This window comes from Lithobates pipiens, unplaced genomic scaffold, assembly GCF_037356315.1.
Source record: "Lithobates pipiens isolate NorthernLeopardFrog02 unplaced genomic scaffold, aLitPip1_a1.2 Scaffold_13, whole genome shotgun sequence".
Lineage (NCBI taxonomy): Eukaryota > Metazoa > Chordata > Amphibia > Anura > Ranidae > Lithobates > Lithobates pipiens.
This window is the reverse complement of record NW_027507718.1, coordinates 228,682,067-228,705,637: the sequence shown is the minus strand read 5'-3', so window position 1 is coordinate 228,705,637 and position 23,571 is coordinate 228,682,067. Positions and strand designations below refer to the sequence as shown.

The 23,571-nt window shown below is 44.9% G+C and overlaps 1 protein-coding gene across 3 annotated transcripts in view; it reads left to right on the top strand.

Annotated features, from left to right (window-relative positions):
* The window catches only part of LOC143974685 (zinc finger protein 414-like), a 47,326-nt gene that overhangs the window by 4,204 nt on the left and 19,551 nt on the right, over positions 1 to 23,571 (top strand). The window contains exons 2-7 of one of the 3 annotated variants that reach the window (XM_077476309.1): positions 13,502 to 13,609; positions 14,894 to 14,925; positions 15,518 to 15,623; positions 17,975 to 18,462; positions 20,396 to 20,512; positions 22,374 to 22,529. In XM_077476309.1, the coding sequence (XP_077332435.1) occupies positions 15,538 to 15,623; positions 17,975 to 18,462; positions 20,396 to 20,512; positions 22,374 to 22,529 (847 nt within the window). In that variant the 5' untranslated portion in view covers positions 13,502 to 13,609; positions 14,894 to 14,925; positions 15,518 to 15,537. The remainder of the gene's footprint in view (positions 1 to 13,501; positions 13,610 to 14,893; positions 14,926 to 15,517; positions 15,624 to 17,974; positions 18,463 to 20,395; positions 20,513 to 22,373; positions 22,530 to 23,571) is intronic. The other 2 variants (XM_077476307.1, XM_077476308.1) reach the window with 2 other exon arrangements.

The following is a 23,571-nucleotide window of genomic DNA, read 5'->3' as shown; positions in this document are numbered from 1 at the left end:
ATTATTTATATAACTGTTCTGTTCCCCATGGGACAAAGTACATACCTTACATGTGAGGTCAGACTGGAAACCCTCTTCCCCCCACCCCCACTACTGCCAGAGAGCATAGAGATGCTGGCTTGTTTCGGCTCCAAGCACATTCCTAAGACAAGTGCCAGCAAGAGGAATGCAGAGGGATAGGGGGCCTGGCATTCTTCTTGCTACTGCTTGTTTGGGAAAGTGCACAGGGCCAAACAAGCATCTGCCTCCTTCCTAGCTAGGTTATCGGATAGCCACTAGGGGAAAAGGGCGGTGAGCAGACAGAATGGCAAGTGAAAATTAATGCAAAAAGGAAACCAATGTGGCCACCACATCTAAGTACTAGTAAGCTGTTATAAATTAAAGTAATTGTAAAGCTATTTTTTAAATACCAAAATTTCATACCTGCTCTGTTGTAGCGGGTTTGTACAGAGTAGCCCCAATCCTCCTCTTCACGGGTCCCCCGCTGGCGACCTTTGCTCCACCCCCTTTCTGAATGCCCCCATAGTAAGCCGATTGCTGTGGGGGCACTCATGCAGAAGAGCTGGACAAAGAAGGTTTAATGCAGAGAATCCCAGAACCCCGCCTCCTGTACGCCCCCTGGGGCCCACATCCAGCACGCTCTGTGACCAATGTATCCTTCGAATCACAGATCGCTGTAAAAAGCCACTTACATTTCGCCTTTTACTATGTGATCAGCTGTGTCCAATCACAGCTGATCACATGTAAACAGACTTAACGTTATCGGCAATCCTTTCCTCCCATGCTGTGTCTGTAAGGAAAGGAGAGCCGTTAACCGGCAAGCCTGTCAGCAGATTGGTAACACTGATGATCAGGGCAGCCCATTACTGCAGCCTCATCAGCACACACACTATAATGAAAAAGAAAAATTACTTTTCTCTTTTGTTCATTGATGGACATGGCATCTTCATCTTGACCTTAGGGTTATATCGCCCCTTTAGGCGAGGACTAGGCAGAACATGTTGCAAACATGAAAAAATCCACAGTACTGCCCAGGGGGCGGTCCTACTGGCTATAACCCCTCACACTGCATCCAGCAGCTCAGTTTTTTTTTTTTCTTCTGCCTAGTGTAGGAGAAGGACCTGGCTCCCGGTGGGACCATTGGTCCTTGGAATATTACTTTTTTTTCTGCATTTTTGATTCCTGTGACCTACAATCAACAGCGGGACTGGGTGACAAGCTGGATAATACAGATCCTGTTGGGCTCCCCAGTCTGGCCATCAAGCGTGAGCAGACCTTAGCTACGCTCTGGGTCGGCCACGACATGCCCCGTCTCATCCAGGGGTGGCCGGTGAGCTATATGCTCTGGGCACACTACTGCTGTTCGTGTCACAGTGTGCCATGGCTGACAGCCGCCCTGTACTGCTCGGGTGATGTGTCTGCCAGTGGAATGCGTCCAGCGGTCCCTTCAGAAGGGGTAAGTATGGTTCCACCTGTCTCGACAGGATGGAGCAGCTGGGCACTCCCTGGGAGATCGACTACGGTGGTCTCACACTCTCCTTTTCTTTCCCTGTCCCTTCCCTCCTCCTCATGCCATGGTCCGCTGTGTGACTGGGCACATGGGGGTGTGGTGCACGTACCTGGCCGGGGGTCCTCGGGGGGGGGGGGGGGGGGGGGGGGGCTCCGGGTCCTGGCAGGGGGCTGCGCTGGATGTCCACTCGTCCTCTTCCCTGTTTCTGGGCCACGGTGGGGTGTTTTGGTGTGTGCCATGTGGGGAGGCCGCTGTGCGCTCCGCGGCCATTTTTTCTGTAGCTACAGCCATTTTTTTTTCCTTTCGGCCATTTTCTGGTAGTCCAGCGGCCACTTTTCCCGGCGCCCTCAAAAGTTTGCTGAGGTGGCCATTTTCTAGTAGCCTCAGCTTGTTTTGCCTCTAGCGCTGGATACTTGTTTCCTTCTAGAACAGCGCACTTTCTACACAGAACACCTTGTGGCTGACATGGGAGAGTGGACAGCAGCAGCACAGCGCAGTACCTGGGTCAGAGTGGTGAGTCCTACGGGGGGGGGGGGCCTCAGTCTGTGGTAGCTAGGAGGGTGGTCATTTTGTGTGACTTGCCTTAGGTCCCTAGGTGATGACAGGATTGTGTGGGTCAGCATGGCGTCAGAAGCTGGCGCTTCTTCCCCAGACATCCCTGTTATGGCAACCCGTTCCCCTGCACCTGCGGTGCCTATGGACGCTCTGTCGGCGGTCCTGGAGGCCTTTGTTGCCGGGGTGGAATCGGCGTGCAGGCACAAAGGGGCTAAAAACGCCCCCCCCCCATGTCTTCTGGGGAAAGCTCTGATTCAGACTCGGGCCCCACTGTGGCAGGCGGCCCCTGTTCTGACATGTCAGAGGATGCGGACCAGGACCGTTCGGACAGTGAAACTGACTCTGTGTACGGGTTAGCGCAGGAATAAGCGATTGTAGGAGCACTTATCACAGTGGTGCAGGATACCCTAAAGATAGAGGATACGGCAGGGGCATCTACAGAGTTGTCGGTCCCTTTCGGGTCCCACAAGCTGGCCCACACAGCTAAGGTGTTTCCTTACCCAATTTATTTTGATACGTTTATTTACAAGGAGTGGGGAGAAACGCATGGTGGTGTGTTACCCCTTTGAGGAGAGTTTCCTGCAGAAATGAACATCTCCGATTGTTGATTCCCCCCCCCCCCCCCCAGGTCCAGGTTAAAGAGGGATTCCACCTACAAAAAAAATATTAAAAGCCAGCAGCTATAAATACTACAGCTGCTGACTTTTAATAAATGGACACTCGCCTGTCCCGGGGTCCAGCGATGCCGAGGCCGATCGATCGCTCGGCTCTCGGCTGCTGCCGCCACCATTCTAGGTGAGGGAATCAGGAAGTGAAGCGAATCGGCTTCACTTCCCGGTTTCCTACTACGCATGCGCGAGTCGCGCAGCGCAATAGGAATTGTCCGCGCTGTCTCTGAGACCCGTGTGTGTCCCAGTAGACAGCGCGGCAGGACAGGAAGAGGCATAGACTCCCACGGGAGTCTATGCCCGGAAGTGGGTGTAAATATCTGTCTTTGACAGGTATCTCCACCCCCCCTCCCCCCTGAAAGGTGCCAATTGTGACACCGGAGGGGGGGAGGGTTTCGATCAGCGGAAGTTCCACTTTAGGGTGGAACCCCGCTTTAAATATGGTAACCACGATTCCGGTGGAAGGGACCCCTGCTTTCAAGGACCCTGTCGACAGGAGGGCCGAGGCGGTTGCCCGATCCATGTTTGCGGTGGTGAGGTCAGCATTGCGGCCAGTGTTAGACATGGCCCTGGTGTCGCAGAGGATTACTGAATGGGCTAAATTGTTGCACCCTTAGTTGGAGAAGCAACAAGCTTCCCCGGTTTTTGTGGAGCTGGCGGACCAGTTGGTGCAGGGCCTTAAGTATGTCTGTGATGCGGCCTTAGATACGGCCTCCTTGCTCTCTAGAGCCTCAGTATCAGCAGTAGTGCTACGTCGCCTGATTTGGCTGAAATGCTGGTCTGCGGACCAGGCAACTAAGTAAGCACTGGCGGACTTGCCCTTCCAGGGAGAGAGTCTATTTGGAGCCTCGCTGGATGACATTAAGAACGTTACTGGGGGTAAGAGTACGTCGCTTCCACAGTCCAAGAAAGCTAAGGAGCTATGCCGTAGGCAAGGGCCCTCCTTTTCCACTCAGAAGTGGATTTTTCGTCCGCCTGGGTCAGAGAGTAAGCGTTCCCAGTCCGACAAGGTGCCCGCTGAGGGACAAAAGCGTCCCTGGTTTCACAAGCCTGCGAGCAAATCTGTTACCTCATGAAGGTTTGCCCTCGCCCGACTCTCGGGTGGGGGGTCGCCTTCGGGAGTTTGCAGCACGGTGGACCTCCCTACTTTCCGACTAGTGGGTCTGCAAACTGGTTTCATCTGGTTACAAGATAGAGTTTGTTTCTTGTCCGTCAGATTTTTTTCCTCCATCTTCTTCCAGCTTGTCGGAAGCCCTATTCGGGGCAGTACAGGACCTGCTGCTGCGTGGCTGTACCAACGCCGGAAAAGTGTCAGGGATTCTAGTCTCCCCCAATCTATTTGTAGTCCCAAAGAAGGAAGGGATCTGTCCGGTCCTGGATCTCAAGGCCCTCAACAGCTTTGTGAAAGTACAAAGGTTTAGGATGGAATCCGTTCACTCAGTGATCGCTGCACTCCATCGGGGGGATTTTCTGGCATCCATGGACATCAAGGAAGCATATTTGCATGTCCCCATATGCATCAAGCATCGGAGGTTTCTGCGATTTATGGTCAAGGACGAGTACTACCAATTTGTAGCTCTCCCTTTTGGCCTGGCGTTGGCACTGAGGTTCTTCACCAAGGTGCTAGCCCCAATTTTGGCTTTGCTAAGGCAGCAAGGGATTGCAATCGTGGGTTACCTGGACACCCTCCTTCTGAGGGCAGCTTCCACCTCAGAATTAAAGGAAGATGTGGCAATCGCTATGCAAGCTCTTCAGGAGTTTGGATACTGAACCTCCAGAAGTTGATATTGGTACCGACTCAATGCCTGGAGTATCTGGGCTTGCTTCTGGACTCCTCAGAGGCGAGAGTATTTTTCCCTTCGGACAAGCTGCAGACTCTTCAAGCTGTGGTAAAATTTGTTTTTATTTCCCACAGGTGGTCGTCGCTGCGTTTTTGCCTGCGAGTCCTGGGTCTCATGGTAGCCTCTTTCGAGGCAGTACCGTATGCTCGAGTCTTGCAAAAGGAGATCCTGTTATAATAGGACAAATCTCCGTTGTCCCTGGATTGTCAAATTAGGGTCAGCCAGCTAGTCAGGGATTCCCTGCTCTGGTGGCTGAGGTTGCCGGCCCTGTCTGTCCGGAAAATCGTTCCTTCCTCTTTGGACGGTGATTACAATGAACACCAGCCTGACCAATTGGGGGGGGGAGTTTGGGGCATGCAGTCAGCCCAGGTGAGGCTGAGCTCAGGAAAAATCCTGCCTGCCGATCGGCCGACTGCCTGCCTAGATCAGCCTTGGCGTCCGTGGTACGCCAACATAGTACGAATGGGGGGCGGATGTTCCTTGGCAGCTGCTGATGCGAGAGGACCTTCTGTTGCAAGGTCCAATACTTCATCCTGCTTTACCGTCACTGGCTTTAACGGCTTGGCTGTTGAAAGCCAGGTGCTAAGGGACCGAGGTCTGTCTGATTCTGTTATCTCCACTGTCTTCTTCCCAGAAGATTTATCATCGTATGTGGAAGGCCTACATCTCCATGTGTGAGGAGATGAGGTGGCGTCTGCGCACATACTCAGTTTCCAGGATCCTGCTTTTATTTTATTTTTATTTTTTCTGCAGCGAGAAGTGGATCAGAAACTTGCCTTCAGCACCATTAAGGGGCAGATATCGGCTTTTTTTTTTTTTTTTTTTTCAGGGACCCTTGGCGTCTCATTCATTGGTTACTACATTTATTCAGGTAGTTGCAATCACTGCTGCCTCCGTGGGATTTGATCCTGAAGCTCTCGGTGCTTCAGAAACCGCAGTTTGAAAACATTAGGGAGATTACCTTATTGACACTCTCTCAGAAAGTAGTCTTTCTAGTGGATATGTACAACAATGTACCCCATACTCGTTCACATAGGGAGGGGAGCCGGAATCTGGAGGCCCCCTTATTAAAGGGGGCTCCCGGAGTCCGATAAGCCCGCAGACCCAGACAACCAACGGCGAGAGTTGTTGGGAAGAGGCCCTTGTCCTCATCAACATGGGGACAAGGTGCTTTGAGGTGGGGGGGCCGCAGGGTGCCCCCCCCCCCATGTTGAGGGCATGCGGCCTGGTATGGTTCAGGAGGAGGGAGGGGGCGCTCACTCGTCCCCACCACCTTTCCTGACTGGCCAGACTGCGTGCTCAGTTAAGGGTCTGGTATAGATTTTGGGGGGGGCCCCATGCCATTTTTCCAGCATAGGGGTACCCCTTAAAATCCATACCAGACCAAAGGACCTGGTATGCTCTTGGAGAGGGAACCTATGCAGGTTTTTTATTTACGTTTTGGCGTCGAGTTCCCCCTCAAGATTCATACCAAACACAGTGCCTGGTATTGGCGAGATCCAAGTCCGATCCCTGTTCACTGAAGTCGGACGCATCTCTGACTTCAAGTCGCAGGGCAAAGTCTGATCCAAAGTAGGACGAGTGTCGTGTGGCACCAGTGTGAACCCGGCCAAAAGCAAGATAGTTCAAGCTGTGATTTGTCATAATTGTAATAATTATGGCTTACAGCTCATGAAAACCGCAAATCCACAATCTCAGAAAATTTGAATATTGTGAAAAGGTGCAATATTCTAGGCTCAAAGTGTCCCACTCTAATCAGCTAATTAAGCCATAACACCTGAAAAGGGTTTCCTGAGCCTTTTAAATGGTCTCTCTGGTTCAGTAGGAATCACAATCGTGGGAAAGACTGCTGACCTGACAGTTGTGCAGAAAACCATCATTGACAACCTCCATAAGGAGGGAAAGCCTCAAAAGGTAATTGCAAAGAAGTTGATGTTCCCAAAGTGCTGTATCAAAGCACATTAATAGAAAGTTATGTGGAAGAAAAAAGGTGCACAAGTAGCAGGGATGGCCGCAACCTGGAGAGGATTGCCATTAAAAGGCCATACAAAAGTGTTGGGGACATTCACAAGGAGTGGACTGAGGCTGGTGTCAGTGCATCAAGAGCCACCACACACACAGACGGATCCTGGACATGGGCTTCAAATGTCGTATTCCTCTTGTCAAGCCACTCCTGAACAAGAAACGATGTCAGAAGCGTCTTACTTGGGCGAAAGAAAAACAGACCTGGTCTGTTGCTCAGTAGTTCAAAGTCCTCTTTTCTGATGAGATGCAAAATTTGCTCTCCTCATTTGGAAACCAAGGACCCAGAGTATGGAGGAAGAATGGAGAGGCACACTGCAAGATGCTTGAAGTCCAGTGTGAGGTTTCCACAGTCTGTGTTTATTTGGGGAGCCATGTCATCTGTTGGTTTTGGTGCACTGTGCTTCATTAAGTCCAGGGTTCAAAGCGGCCGTCTACCAGCTCTACTGGAGCACTTCATGCTTCCTTCCACAGACGAGCTCTATGGGGATGCTGACTTCATTTTCCAGCAGGACTTGGCATCTGCCCACATTGCCAAAAGCACCAAAACCTAGTTCAATGACCATGGGATTACTGTGCTTGATTGGCCAGCAAACTCACCTGACCTAAATCCCATAGAGAATCTATGGGGCATTGCCAAGAGAAAGATGAGAAATGAGACCAAACAATACTTTTCAGAGGTCCGATATTGTTCTATGTACAATCCTTGTTTTATTGATAGCATGTAATATTCTAATTTTCGGAGATTGTGGATTTGGGGTTTTCATGAGCTGTCAGCCATAATTGTCACAATTCTGACAAATCACGGCTTGAACTATCTCATATATTTAGTTTCACCTAAGTTACCAAGTTGCATTCGTGAAATAAATTAATATTTGCACAATATTAAAATTTTTCGAGTTTCACTTGTACTACCATGTTTCCCCGAAAATAAGACGGGGGTCTTATATTACTTTTGGCTACAAAAAACACACTCGGGCTTATTTTCAGGGGATGTCTTATTTAGGGTATGTACAAAAAATGTTCCTTCCCCTGTCAGTTTAGGAGTCAGCATTGTGAAATTCTGTAATCCCAAAACTAGACCTTAGATAAAGACCTTTTAAAATAATGTAATCTGTAAAAAGATTATATAATGTACAGTGTGTCTCCTTGGGTAACTTTATTGTGGAAAATACCTTATTTACAGCGCCGCTGGGTGCTCCCCCGCTGATGTCCGCTCGCTCCGAGCACTGCAGAGGGAGGGGCTCCCTCGGATCACGTTAGCACCCAGAGGCCCTCTAAATTAGGTATTTTCACCAATAAAGTTACACAAGAAGACCCTGCACATTATATCATCTTTTTACAGAACTGATTACATGATTTTACAAGGACTTAATGAGGGCTTCTATTGCAGCCATCCCAGAAACTCGCGCTAGGTCTTCTTTTCAGGGTAAGGCTTATTTTCGGTCAAATAAAAAATATAGTGTAGCGCTTCAATAATAAGTGTAATCAACACAAATTCTATAAAGATAATAGTAGCAAAACAGAGATCACACAGAACCAAATGCCTAGAAATCAAAGTCCAACATAAAACAGTCATTCAACTGTGTTGATGGCGTAGAAGTGACCAAACCGTCACCTAGAAGGACAATGATGTACTGGACGAATGAGTTCATGCGGGTAAACTTGATTGTAAGCATCAAACTGAAAAGTGAATAAATACTTCTTACCGGAACGGTTGGACTCACACAGTCATATGACGGTTGAGTCTAGAAGGCTTGGGGTCACACTCTGGGACCAAAGACTGTAAGGAGAGAGGTCAGTTGGGCTGGTGCAGAAACTCCTGACGGTTGTAGGCTCGAAGGTGGATCCTTTCAGATGAAACCTCAAAGGTCAAGCCCAGACGCAGCTCACTGTACCAACAATCCTGCCACCCCCGAATGGAGAGGGAGGTACTCGTAAAATTTTACACCAAGGCAACGGAGAGGGGAAAAAAGAAAAAAAGGCTCCACATGGTGCGGGTCAAACAATATAAAAAAGTTGATTTATTAAAGTCAAAAAGATAATAAATTGACTTAGTGATCACATAAAAAGCAAAATGAACTAAAAGCAATGTGGGGTACCAACAGCTCGCCCGACGCGTTTCGACATATGTGTCTTCAACTGGGGCATGCCCCAGTTGAAGACACATATGTCGAAACGCGTCGGGCGAGCTGTTGGTACCCCACATTGCTTTTAGTTCATTTTGCTTTTTATGTGATCACTAAGTCAATTTATTATCTTTTTGACTTTAATAAATCAACTTTTTTATATTGTTTGACCCGCACCATGTGGAGCCTTTTTTTCTTTTTTCCCCTCTCCGTTGCCTTGGTGTAAAATTTTACGAGTACCTCCCTCTCCATTCGGGGGTGGCAGGATTGTTGGTACAGTGAGCTGCGTCTGGGCTTGACCTTTGAGGTTTCATCTGAAAGGATCCACCTTCGAGCCTACAACCGTCAGGAGTTTCTGCACCAGCCCAACTGACCTCTCTCCTTACAGTCTTTGGTCCCAGAGTGTGACCCCAAGCCTTCTAGACTCAACCGTCATATGACTGTGTGAGTCCAACCGTTCCGGTAAGAAGTATTTATTCACTTTTCAGTTTGATGCTTACAATCAAGTTTACCCGCATGAACTCATTCGTCCAGTACATCATTGTCCTTCTAGGTGACGGTTTGGTCACTTCTACGCCATCAACACAGTTGAATGACTGTTTTATGTTGGACTTTGATTTCTAGGCATTTGGTTCTGTGTGATCTCTGTTTTGCTACTATTATCTTTATAGAATTTGTGTTGATTACACTTATTATTGAAGCGCTACACTATATTTTTTATTTTACCTGTTGAACTTTGTTTGTTTTTGGTGTTGGCTGCTGTTGTGGCCGTTGTGGCCATTTTTTCACAAATTATAGCGCAGTGTTTTCCCTTTTTTTATTTTCGGTCAAACTGGGTAGTACGGCAGACCCTGGGTTACAAACAAGGTGGGGTCTGTAGGTTTGTTGTTAAGCTGAATTTGTTTGTAAGTCAGAACAGGTACATTTTTTTTTTTTTTTTTTTTTTTTGTGTAAAGCTGGCCATACACCATACAACTTTCTTATTCAATTTCCTTTAGATTTACCTTCAACTGCCTGGTAGAAGGGCCTGCCTGATTGCACACAAATTGAAAGTGTTTAGATTTGACCTCATATTATATGGTTTTGGTAAATCTATAGAAGAAAATTGTATAATGTATGGCCAGCCTTACTCCAGCCAAAAAATAATAATTTATTAACTTTTTTTTTTTTTTTTTTTTTCTTTTGGGGGGGGGGGGGGGGGGGAGGTTAGCATAGGGAAGGGTTATCACCCCTGTAACATTTGTTTTGCTGTCTGTGCCCCTGTTCAGAAGATTTCACCTCACTTTCTGTCCCAATGATAATTGGATTTAGAAAATTTTGGGTTATTGTGGAAACGAGGATTGGCGATTAAAGCATGAGAAGAGACACCGTTTTCCCATCATAACTCTTACAGGAGTGAATTTAATTTCCTAAGGGTAGATTTCCTCTCACTTCATGTTTTCTTCCTCCGTTTTGTAAGTCGGATGTCTGTAACCCTAGTAGTAGTAGTATGTGCTAAAATAGCTGCTTGGTCTTATCTGATTTGTGTTTGCATAAAGCATACGTCTTGCACAGGTGATTTTTAGGCAACAGTAACCCAAATCCTGCTTCTAATGTTTCTTATGTTTAGTAGTTCAGGTCAGTTGTTCACTTGTTCCATCAGTGGAAACACAAAGATGCTGTTGATTTCAAATCAATACTTTTGTATTTTTTTTGCCTTTTTTGGTACTTTTGTATTGCACATTAAAATAAGGCATACCATATACAGTACTCCCCATAAATGAGTACACCCCTTTTTTTTGAAAAGTATGATTTTAATCAATATCTCAATGAACACAAAAAACGATTTCCAAAATTTTTACAAAACTGAGTTTTTTATAGAACATTTTTTTTTTAGCTCGCTACATGAAAGTAAGGTTAATAATATAACTTAGATTGCAAAATTTTCAGTTTTACTCAAATTAGTTGATGCAAAAATGAATACATCCCATAACAAAAACTACTACATCTAGTATTTTGTATGACCTCCATGATTTGTAAGGACAGGACCAAGTCTTCTAGGCATGGAATGAACAAGTTGGCGACATATTTCAACATCTTATCTTTTTCCAATCTTCAAGAACGACCTCTTATCGAGCCCGGGTGGTGCACGGAGAGTGATGCTAAACTTGTCTCTTCAGAATTCCCCATAGGTGTTCACTTTTACCCTGTTCTTCTTCACAAATGCAACAGTGTCCCTTTTTAGATGTATGTTTTGGATCATTGTCATGTTGGAAAAGTGCATGACTAACGGAGTGATGGTAGCATCTTCTCAGTCATTGTACAGCAGTACATCTGTGAATTCATGATACCATCGATGAAATGCAGCTCCCTGACACCAGCAGCACTCATGCAGCCCCACAGAAGGACACTCCTACCACCATGTTCCACTGTAGGCACCATGCATTTTTCTTTGTACTCCTCACCTTTGCAACGCCATACAGTTTGAAGCCATCAATTCCAAAGACATTTATCTTGGTCTCATTACTCCGGAGTAGAAAGTCCTAGTAGTTTTGTCCTTTTTCAGCATTGGCCCTGGCAAATTCTAGGGGGGCTTTTTTGTGCATGGGCTTTAGGAGAGGCTTTCTTTTGTGGAAGTCACCAATGCATGCCATTCCTCTGCACTGTATGCTGTATTGTGTCACGGAAAACAATTGCCCCAGTTTGGCTTTCTACTTCTTTAGCTAACTGCAGTAAATTTGCATGGTGATTCTCTTCAACCCTTCTTATCAGAAGACGCTCCTGTCGAGGTGTTGACTTCCGTGGATGGCCTGGACGTCTCTGTGAGATGGTTGCAGTTTCATCTTTGTTACTTTTTTTTGTATCGCTTTTACTGCAGTATTCTGACTGATAAATAAGGCTTTGCTGATCATCCTCTTCTTCTTCCTGTAGCCTTCACCTTTCTTGTGTAAATAAACTATTTTCTTAGGCCTTGTGACATTTCTCTTTCATGCGGTGCCATTGCTGACAGCATGAAATGGGAATGGGTTTTATTTAAATAATGCCCTTTTATAATCACCTGTCTCCTGGACAACAGTTTAATGAATAATTAGACTCGCCTGTAGTTGAATTCTTGTTCATTAGGATTTTGTTGTCTAATCCATTTACATTGGTGCTATTTGACACTTCAAATCGCAGCCTATTGCCAGCAATGGCCGTGCGGCGCAGCTACGTTTGGCAGCTTCGGGGCGATGTTAATAGACATCTGTACATGAACCCACACCTCCCCTGAACTCTCGCTGAAATACAGGTTTGAAATTGCGCAAGTTCAGCAGAACTCGCACGATTTCAAACCCATGTTCGGTGTGAACGAGGGCTCGAGCTTTGCTCCTAAGGCCCCTTTCAGATGGAGTAGATCCGTCCAAGCGGTATTTGTCTGCTCGGACGCAACCCGCTCTCTATGGGGCGGTCAGATGGAAACGGACTGCATGTCCCTTTCCATCCGATCGCCATCCATCCAGCTGATCAAATGACAAACATATCGTTACACGTCTATTTTTAGTGGATCAGGTGCCTGGCAGATGTCACATGTCCGCTGACATCCGCCACCCCATAGAGAACAATGGGTGGTCCAATGCAGTCCGCTTGTCAGTTTTCTTGCTGGTGTGAAAGGGACCTAAAACTTTCATTGGGGTGTATTCAGTTTTGAATGAATTTGTTAAGAAAAATACTTTTTTTTTTTTTTTTGTTTGTTTTGTTTTGTGTGTGCGCAAATTAACAAATCTTGGTTGCAATCAATGGCCTGCATTTGTGGGAGTATTTTGTATTATAGGAACAGGTGCATCTGAGCTACTACCTCCTGTGCAATGCCTGGTGAGTCTCAAGAACACAGCACTCAGCCTATGCAGTCTCTGTAAACCTCCCATATAGTACATGCAAAAAAGGAGACAGGCTGTTGCTATAAAAGTCAGCTAAAACATAATTTTATTATTGCATGTGAACAGCAGTCAAAAAAGCCAACACGTTTTCGGCCATCATGCCTTAATCGTGGCTATACTCATTTTGTACTATAGTGTCCCATAGAAAATGTTGGTTCTGAAAGGAAATTTAAAGCGGGAGTCCGCTGTGTTTTTTTTTTATTTATTTTTTTTTTTTTTAAAGCCAGCAGCTACAAATGCTGCAGCTGCTGACTTTTAAAATAATGACACTTACCCGCCCAGCGCACCCGCGATGTCGGCACCCGAAGCCGATCTCTCGATCGTCTCTCGGGTGCTGCCGCTGCCATCTTGGGTATGGGAATCAGGAAGTGGAGCCTTTCGGCTTCATTTCCTGGTTCCCTACTGTGCATGCGCGAGTCGCGCTGCGCAATAAGGATGGTCCCTGCTGTCTCTGGGATCCGTGTGTTTCCCAGCAGGCAGCGGGGGGACTTTCGGAAAGGGCCGTCGATTCTGCGGAAAGGGGCGTTCCTTCTGCAGAATCTATGCCGGAAGTGGGTGTAGATACCTGTACTGTACAGGTACCTGCACCCCCCTCCCCCCTGAAAGGTGCCAATTGTGGCGCCGGAAGGGGGGAGGATTCCAATGAGCGGAAGGTCCACTTTAGGGTGGACCTCCGCTTTAAATATTTTCTGACAAATCTGTTGGGGTGTACTCATTTATGCTGAGCATTAAACATATCTTGTATAAACTTCTGACTGGATCTTTTTAAAAAGCACTGTTTGTAAATGCAGAGCTGCTTGTAAAATTTATACTAGCTCTTATTAATTTTTTTTTAAGTAGAGCCTTATAATTTCTATGCTGTCTTCTATCTCCTGGACAGAAAGGGGTCATCGGTGTACTACATATGGTTGTAATCGATCGTTTCTCACCATGCAAGATCTTATTACCCACGTGTCTGTCCACTATAAACCCACTGAGTCTATGCAAGGTAAGAAGTCTATTAGAAATGTTTTTTCTATCTGGTTGTATATCCTTTCTTCACTCTAGAGACTATTTTGTGGACTGAAGCAATAGAAATGGCAGTGATAGTTAGCTGCAGCTGGTCTTAAAATGTTCTTTTACAGTTTGATACCTTTTTTTATGTTTTAAAGCTGAAGTTTAGGTATGGATATTTTACATGGCTACCTTGATACAGTTAGGATCAATGTAAGTATGGGATCCGTGTGGTAGCTGGAAATCACTATAGTAGGCCCCACTATTACTGTGCTCTCCACTAGCTTCTAGGGTGTCATGCTCTCAGCATAGGTACCATTAACAGAATGGCTTGCATTTTTCTTAATGAATACAAGGTATTCTCTGATTGGACAAGGTGGAGATTGTGAAAGCGGAGCAAGCTGACATGAGTGTCCCCATAGCAAGCAACTTGCTATGGGGACACTCAGAAGGAAGGAGCCAGAAGCGCTGGCGGTGGACATGAGAAAAGGAGGTTCAGTACTGCTCTGTGCAAAACCATTACACAGAGCAGGTAAGTAACATATATTTGTTGTTTTGGGGGGGGGGGGGGGGGATTGATCCTTTGCAATCACTTTAAGCTTTTAAAAAAATGTTTTGCCTAACTTGTACTTTCCTAATGCAATCTTTGCTAAAAGATCTGTGGGCATCTGAAGATTCCACTTCATGTATCTCCTTTTTATTTTGAAAATGTCCAATTGTACTTATGTTCAATGAGTAAATATAATATTTCAGGGTTTTGGTTTGACCAGTTTGAGGGCCCATTTACACCTAGATGGGGAGTTTTGGTGCATTTAAGGCACCTTATTATGTTGTGTGCTAACATGCATTGCATTTGGTCAGTCCATTCATTTCGATGGGCTTCAAGCACAGCACAATGGTTCAAAAATCAGATCTGCACCTTTTTTATTTTATTTTTTTGGTAATGTAGCACACCATAACACCCACAGGTGTGTGTTTAGCTTGCTTTGTAGTGTGCTGCAACACGAGGGTGTTCCCTCGTGCTATTGGAAATGAAGGGCACTGCGATGTGCCGAGGCATATAAAATGTGCTGCTCTGTGTTGAACTTTAAGGGCCATTCACATGCATAGATGTGAATTGGCCATTAAAGGAAATCTATGCTGAGTGAAAGTTGTAGACTAACATTACTGGTGTCTTCTGGAAATGCTAATTGCTTGGTTGTTGCAGTGATGCTTTGTATTCAGTACTTTCTAAATCATCTAAGTTGAAATCTACTAATCAGGTGTTTTAAATTCACAGGCTTCAAAAATATAAAAGCCACAGACAGCCAGGTAACTAGCATTTTCAGAAGGAAGTCTGCAATGACAGTCTGTCACACAAATGTACTGAGAAAATAATTGAACTCCCGAATACCACTTATCAGGCAAACGTTCTTATTGATTTTTTTATTTTTTTTTCTCATTAAAGATATTTATATAGCGCTAAGAATTTACGTAGCACTTTACAACACTGTACATTAATATCATTTCCTTACATGCATATATACACATACTAGGGGGGGGAAATGCAGATAGTGTTCTACCTGTAGTATACTTTTTGGGGGTCATTATTTATCGTTCACACACTGCTTTATAGAATACATTGAATAATTCACATCAGTTCTTGCTCCAGATAAGCTTCTTGTGGTCCTTGTTGTGGCCATATAACAACTGCAGGTATATTTTATATTTGTTTTGCACTAAAAAAAAAAAAAGAACAAAACACAGAAGTATACAAACTCCCTTTTGACTGAATACCTAGTGGGGCTTATCACCCCAGTAACATTAAACTTTACTTGACCCATATACCTAATTTACATTACTGTTATCCTAAGTAAAAGGACTATAATGGCGTGTTTATTTCTGACCGTATTTTCATTTGCAGATAAAAAGTTCATATGCTCAATGAATGACTGTGGTGAGACACTGGACAGTATGCAAGACCTTATGACCCATCTAAAGGTCCATTACAAGCCAAATCGCTATTTTAAGTAAGTCTATTGAACTAAATTGTCGAGCTTGGAGACCATTCTTGAAATCCAATAATGAGGACACTTACACTTTTTTAGTCCTTAGTGGAACTATAGCAGTATGAAAATTAGTGGTTCAAATCTTTACAGAAGGATGTCATATTCTGCACCCCCTTTTAGTGGGTTGCACTCAAATAATTGAAATGTAGATGCTATTGTAATGCAGAATAATGTTTTCAGTCATGTACTTTAAAGCCCATCTCTGTAAAATTCTCCCTTGCAGTAGGGCTGCACCCACACTTCAAGGATTAATTGCATGTTTAGGTCTAGGGAAAAGACAATTTACTTGCCCAATCCTTCACATTGCTAGACTGGTGCCCACAGAGTCTCCTCCCCCATGTGCCAGTGGTCTAAGGTCCTGATGTCATCAAAACGAATGCAGTGATCTATAGCCCTGCTCTGAATGTAAGGATGCAGAGGGACAGCCCGTCGTTGGAACATGGGGGATCCTCGTTTACCAGGGTAGCGCAGGATCGAGTAAGCAAAGTGGTTTTACTCTCCCTAACGAGCCCTTAAACCTTGCAGTGTAGGCGCAGCCCCACTTCAAGGGAGAATTTTCAAGTTTCCCTGAGTTGGGCTTTAAACAAAGTCAGTGGTGGTTTGTGATTGTTATTCTCAATTGTGGAAAGTAGAAGATGATGGAAGCACTGATTTTATATTATGCTTCAATTCTCTTTATATCTAATTGCTTATTATACAAGATCAGTGCATGAATCTGTTGGAGCCTGGTACTGAGTTTGGAGTGTTCGTACTGGACAGTGCTTCCTCGGTGCACTCCCTCCTCCCTGTCCAGTTTGGCCATGACAATGAAGGAATTTAGTAGTGTATTTTAACAGAGCCAGATCCCATCAGGCCCACCTCACTGACCGCACACCGCAGTGGGCGGATCCATGTTTGCTATTCAATAACCTATCGAGTTTCGAATCCACCCATTGCTGTCCATTATCTATTAAAAGTATGACCTATTGGGGGAAATTGTCTCTCAGTTCACCCCCCCAGAGTTAGAGAAACTTCACTCTCCCAATCAACACTGAAGTTTTTTTTTTAATCCTAATGCTGCTAGCATTAGTAAATAGGAAAGTATATCATATTGTTTTTTTTAAACTTTTCTTTTACATTTCTTGAAATTATGTCATATATCCCAGGAGTATTCCGGAGTGGAGGTGGGGCTTTCTTAGCTAAGCACACCCTCCTGCCTGCACACCTAAGCTAAAGGTAGATTGATTCCGGGAAGTAAATGCTACTACCCTTATTCAAGATGGCGGCAGCCAGAAATGCTAGGGGGTGTTTTTCAATGTGATTTCTCAGCAAAATAAAGCAAGCATGGAGAGATGGGGGAGATTGCTTTTGAATATTAAAAATGAGCTAAATGGTGTGTTTGGTTTGTGGTGCTCAGATGCAGTATAGTTCTGCTTTAACCGGTTCCCGACCGGCTCGCATACATATACTGCGGCACAATGGCACTGCTGCGCGAAACTATGCACATATACAGGGATGCACGAGTGTCAGCATGGGGATTTGTGTGTGTGTGTGTGTGTGTGTGTGTGTTTTTCTGTTCAACCCAGTGGGCTGAAGGGGAGGGGGGGGGGGGAAATCTGAGGAGGCTATTGGCTGCAAGCGCTGATCGGATGCTGATTTTCCAGCATGCTCGTTCGACAGATTCCGGTCATGAGACCAGCTTCTGACAGATGAGGAGTTGTAAACACTGGCTAAAAGTCAGCCGGTAACTGTTGTACCGACCATTTGTGGACAATTTTCAGCCCATGTGTACCTAGCTTTAAATTTCCCTAATATGGGCATTGCCATATTTTGGTAAAGACATCGCCAGTATCCCCAACCACTTTGTTTACATTGAGCTTTCGGCCAGGGAATCTCCTGGTTGACAGCTGAATGGGAATGGGTATAGAGCCCTGTGCGGGAAGCTGCCACATTCATGACAGATTCCCAGCAGAGAAATGCACCTACCTCTTTACACCAGCTCAGACCTGGTCTTAATTAGTGCCAGATTCCTGAACTCCTAACTGGCGGTAACTCTTTAAAACCATAGCAACAGGTTGTTAAAGTGGTAGTAGTTTGAATTACCGGAAATTTTCGCACATGTCAGTAATGATGCTGCAACTGGTGGAAATGCTTGCCTGAATTGGGTACAAGTAGTTCTAAAGAAAAATGGCACCAGAAAAGTGTAATGCTTTATTGAAATGCCCAGGATAATGTTTTAGAAATGTATGCAGCACACAGTTCAAGTATGATTATATCATAAAGGTTGGAAACCAAACCCTAGTTTAACAGTTTCATGCATTTTCCTTCTATAGGTGTGAGAACTGTATGCAGCCATTTCGTACACACCGCTCACTGTTTAAGCACCTTCACGTGTGTTCTGACAACCTTTCACGCTCCGACAGCACAACAACTATGCCTCCACCCACTGATATTAAGCCAGCTTCAGTGAGCCGCCAGACAAGTGTTATCCAGTGCGCCAAGAAAGACACCCCCCTCCCAGTGGCTGAGGATCCAACAAAATCCATTGCAACAGTTTCAGTTTCCTCCGTCCCTGGTGGTCAACTGCCTTCAGTGAGCAAACTGGCTTCTGAGACTTCTAACTCTTTTCCTGCCCTTAGCCCTTCTTTGTTTACAAGTCGGCTCCCAGGTCCACAGCGGTCATCTGTTACTGGATCCTATCTAAACTACCTCCACCAATCGGCATACTCTTTACCTCAGGGTGCAGTCCCACAGAAACTCAGGCCATTCCTTGGGAATCAAGGACTGCCTGTCTCCAACGCCATGTGGAAAAAGAACCAAGGTCAGCTATTGGGTTAGAATGGGTGCAATATATTGTAATTTGGGTTTGTGTTCTATTTGTTACATGCACTAATGATTAAAGTGGAACTAAACCATCCTATCCTTTACAGCCAAGGAAGCTGCCATTTTAGTCTCTGATCTGCAGTTGCCATGGTGCTGCACATGTGATCCATTGTGACATCAGCCATTTGTTTATTTGACAATGGATTTACCTGTACTTTAGTAGCACCTCAACGAACCTTGCTAGCAGATGTGCATTGTGCGCTGTGTTTCAAAGTATAGCACCTGTTGTTGGGTAGCCCACTCAAATGGGCTGCCTTTATGCAACATGTGATAATTTGTGTGCATTACTGCACCACATATTTGTGAACCCGGGGTGAAGCCTTGCGGCTTCAATTACAGCATTCCACTGTGCATGTGCAAGCCACACTGCACTTTCAGAGGAAAGGGGGGGGGGGGGGCAAACTTCCACTCAGAACACTGGCGCGATCCAGCTGGAATTGGAAGCGGGTACCTGTCAAAACCAGGTACCTGTCCCAAAAAAGTGGCAGCTGTTAAAGAGAAGCGGGGAGAGGAAGCAAGCAAACTGAACTTCCCCTTTTGGATGAAGTTCCGCTTTAAGACACCAACCGTTTAGCTTGATGATTGGTTGAGAACACAAGCAGTTGTGACGGTTATCATTCATGGCATGCCTTAAATTTAGGGCCCCTTTTACATGGGGCAGGCTCCATTGAGATCAGCAGGGGATCAGCGGAAGAGCGTAATAGGTGAATTAACCATCCTGCTCTATGGGTGGCTGGGAGTAAACAAACTCCGTTGTCCATTTAGACCAGATTGCCCTCTGATCTGGTCCACCTAGACGAGAAGGATGGATCCCCCTTAAAAAATTGACAGGTGGGCCTGAAACAGACCCTTCATGTGAAAGGGGCATTACTGTTTTGAGAAACCGTTAAATGGATGGGTTTATTTCTGCATTAAAGTGGAACTAGACCCACCGATTTAATGTCTCCCAAACCAGTTACATTCAAGGCATGACGTGAAAGATAACGATCAGTTATTTGTGTGCTTATGTTAGCTCTCAAATTAAATTAACTTTTAAACCCTCAAGTGGCTAATGTCCTAGCTCAGTGATGGCGAACCTTGGCACCCCAGATGTTTTGGAACTAAGTTTCCCATGGTGCTCTGGCACTCTGCAGTGTAGTTGAGCATCATGGGAAATGTAGTTCCAAAACATCTGGGGTGCCAAGGTTTGCCATCGCTGTCCTAGCTGATCACATTGTGTACTGCACTTGTTATGAGACTTAAATATTTTTCGGATGTGTATGAAGGTTCTATATAGCCATAGTTAGATGCCTATTTTTAAACATTTAGAATATCCTATTTTCTTCCCTTTTATTATAAACCTCCAGTGATTTAGACATTTTGAGAGCTAATATTTTTTATCTTAATAATTTAGCCATAGTTTTGACATCTACAGTTACAGTAAACTATTATACATAAAAATACATTCTTGGCAGAAAAGATGATGAAGCAACCAAAGCGGAATGAAACTCTTAAAAACAGACACTGTTAGAGTCGGTTCACACTGAGGCAGCACGACAGCAGCGGCGACTTGCAAAACGACTTCTGTATAGAAGTCAATGCAAGTCGCCCCCAAAGTAGTACAGGAACCTTTTTCTAAGTCGGAGTGACTTGAGCCGCTCCTATGAGAACGGTTCCATTGTACAGAACGGAACGTGACTTGTCAGGCGGCTAAGTCACCTGACAAGTCGTCCCAGTGTGAACAGAGTCTTGGTCTCTTCTATAATAACTGTTTCTCTGCCTGTGAGCTTTAATATATACTAAGCAATGCATGTGCAGGTCCTTGTGCAAATCTGCCACCTCTTTGTGCCACTGTGATGTGACTCTCATGTACGGAAGTAATGTCATCACAGCACAGCCAATCGGGTGCCCTAAAAGGAAGAGTTTGAATTTGGAAGAAAGACCAAAAGAAGATAGGAGGGTCCATAAGAGCACTGACACCACAGCGCTGGAGAAGGATCACATGGAAGGTAAGTCGGCCATAATATGCTAATGTTATACATACTAGGACTAAGCCAAAGACCTGCAGGTAGGTTAATTGGCTTCCATCCTAAATTGGCCCTAGTATATGAATGGGGACCTTGGATTGTGGGCTCCTTGAGGGTAGGGGCCAATGTAAGTGTGCAATGTACAGGGATAGGGACAATTGTAGACACTCACTCAGGTTGAACTAGATGGACTGGTGTCTTTATTCAACCTTACTAACTATGAAACTAGTACATACTAAGACATTATGGCATAATGCTCCCCGAGGGCATTTGCTTACTTTTTTTTTTTGTTAGGTTTAGTTCCGCTTTAAAGCCTAGTACACACGATGAGATTATCTGACGAATGATCATCCCTATTTTTTTTGCATGCTAGTCTCTATCGAAAATGAAAAGGTTACTAAAGTACAAAAATTCTCATACAACAGAATAAAAATTTAGAAGTGATGTAATGCATTGTATTTTTGGACGAATACTGTACTGATTAACCACTTCAGCCCAAGGAGGATTTACACCGTTAACGACCAGGCCATTTTTCTGATATGGCACTTCTTTATTTTAAAGCCCCATACACACTATCAGATTTTCTGTTGATTGTTTTGTTTTATATTTTTCCTTCAGATTTACCAAAACCATATAATATGAGGTCAAACCTTAGAAGTTTGCATACAAATTGAATCAGGCAGACCCTTGCACTACATGGTTTTGGTAAATCTGAAGACAAAAATCAGCAGAAAATCTGATAGTGTGTATGAGACTTTATTGACAATTGCACGGGCGTGCTATGCTGTACCCAAATAAAATGAATGTCTTTTTTTTTTTTTTTTTTTCCCCACAAATAGAGCTTTCTTTTGGTGGTATTTGATCACCTCTGCGTTTTTATTTTTTTTTTTTTATTTTTTTTTTATGCTATAGACAAAACACTGACAATTTAAAAAATATATTTTTTTTTACTTTCTGCTATAATAAATATCCCCAAAAATGTAAAAAAAAAAAAAAAAAAAAAAAAAGTCATCAATTTAGGCCAATATGTATTCTGCTACGTATTTTTGGTAAAAATCCCAATAAGCGTATATTGATTGATTTGCGCAACAGTTATAACGTCTACAAACTATGGGATTGAGTGAAGAAATTTAAATTTTATTTTTTTTATTTATTTTTTACTGGTAATGGCGGCGATCAGTGATTTTTAGCGGGATTGAGGCGGACAAATCTGACCCTAAGTGACACTTTTTTGGGGACCAGTGACACCAATACAGTGATAAATGATAAAAAAAAATGCACTGATCACTGTATAAATTACACTGACGGGAAGAACGCAGAGATCACTGTTCCTTATTACTAGTAACAAACAATCTCCATGTTCTCCCCTGTCAGAACAGGGATCTGCCATATTTACATGGGCAGATGCCCGCCCTGCCTCTGTGAAGCGATTGTGTCTGCCAGACACCCGCATCGGCGGCTCCTCCGCGCAGTGGGTGCATATGCACCCACACTATCTATTGCATGAAACAACATACAGGTACGTTGTTTCACGCAATAGAGCCGCCCTGCCACAGTATATATGTGGTGAGCGGTCCTTAAGTGGTTAAATGGAAAATTTTTCGATCTGGCATCATACGAGAAATTTCCATGTTTGTCCCTTTTTGGAAAATTTCAGATGAAAGCTGTGTACTAACAATCAGATTATCGTACGATCAGTTCGAAAGCCCTCCTCCTAATATTGTATGAATTGAGTCTGGCTGTTTAGTTAATCTTGTTTTCCCATTGTCCACATGATTGTTACATGCACTCATTCATTTTATCATGGTCTAAAACTAAACACTCGTATCATGCTATGTTTTAGGACACACAAGCAACAGCCGCATTGTTTGGGAACACACCAGAGGTAGCTACAAGTGTATGCAATGCAGTTTTTCTACTTCAACGAGGGACCAGATGAATAAACACATTGAGGAAATACATAAAAATCCTACACCAGCCAGACCTCGAGAAGATATAGGTGGGTAAACTCCATTAAATGCTATAGTTGTTGCATTGGTAAAAACTAGGGTCTGTTTAGCAGTGCAAACATAAACACATTTATGCAGAAATTTTGAGATTGATACAAATGAGGAATTCCCTGTGTCTTATTGTACTTTGCTTTATTAAAGAGGAAGTAAACCCTGATGGGTTTACTTCCTCTTTCATTCCCTGCAAAGGCAAAGCATAACGGACTACTATGCATCGCATAGTAGCCCATTATGTGTCACTTACCTGACACAGGAGCCAGCGAAGTCACCGCTGTCCCCTGTAGTCTGGCGCATCCATCTTCTCGGTGGGGTCTCGCAGCTCCTCCGCTGTCATTCAGCGAAGCCGCGATGACGTCACTCCCGCGCATGCGCACGGGAGCCGACACGCACGGCATTGTGCGGCATCTTCGTCATTGACGATGCCGCGCTCAGTGCGCCTGCGCGCCGCTGTCTATGGTGCATGCGCCGTAGACAGCGGTGCCTGTCTTTGGTCAAATATCTCCTAAACCGTATAGGTTTAGGAGATATTTCTTGGACCTACAGGTAAGCCTTAATCTAGGCTTACCTGTAGGTCAAAGTGGTTTGTAAGGGTTTACAACCACTTTAACCACTTGCCTACCGCCGCACGACGATGTACGTCGACAGAATGGCACGGGCAGGCATATGGGCGTACCTGTACGTCCCTGCCTTCCCGCGAGTGGGGGGCCCCCCCCCCCCCCCCCCGGTGCCAGCGGCGGCCGGTATCCGTTCAGGAGCGATCCGGGATGAGGGGGCGGCCATTCGTTCATGGCCACCCCCTCGCGATCGCTCCTGACGAATGGAAGTGAGTCGTGACATCACTTCTTCTCCTGTAATGTAAACACAGGCAGAGGAAGTGATGTAATCTCTCCTCCGTGTCGGTATTTTTCGTTCCGGCACCGAGGAGAGAGGATCGGTGAGTTGCACCAACACGACACTACACAGTAGAACATGCCAGGCACACTCTCACCCCCCCTTCACCCCCCCAGTCACAGTGACACCAATTGCATTTTT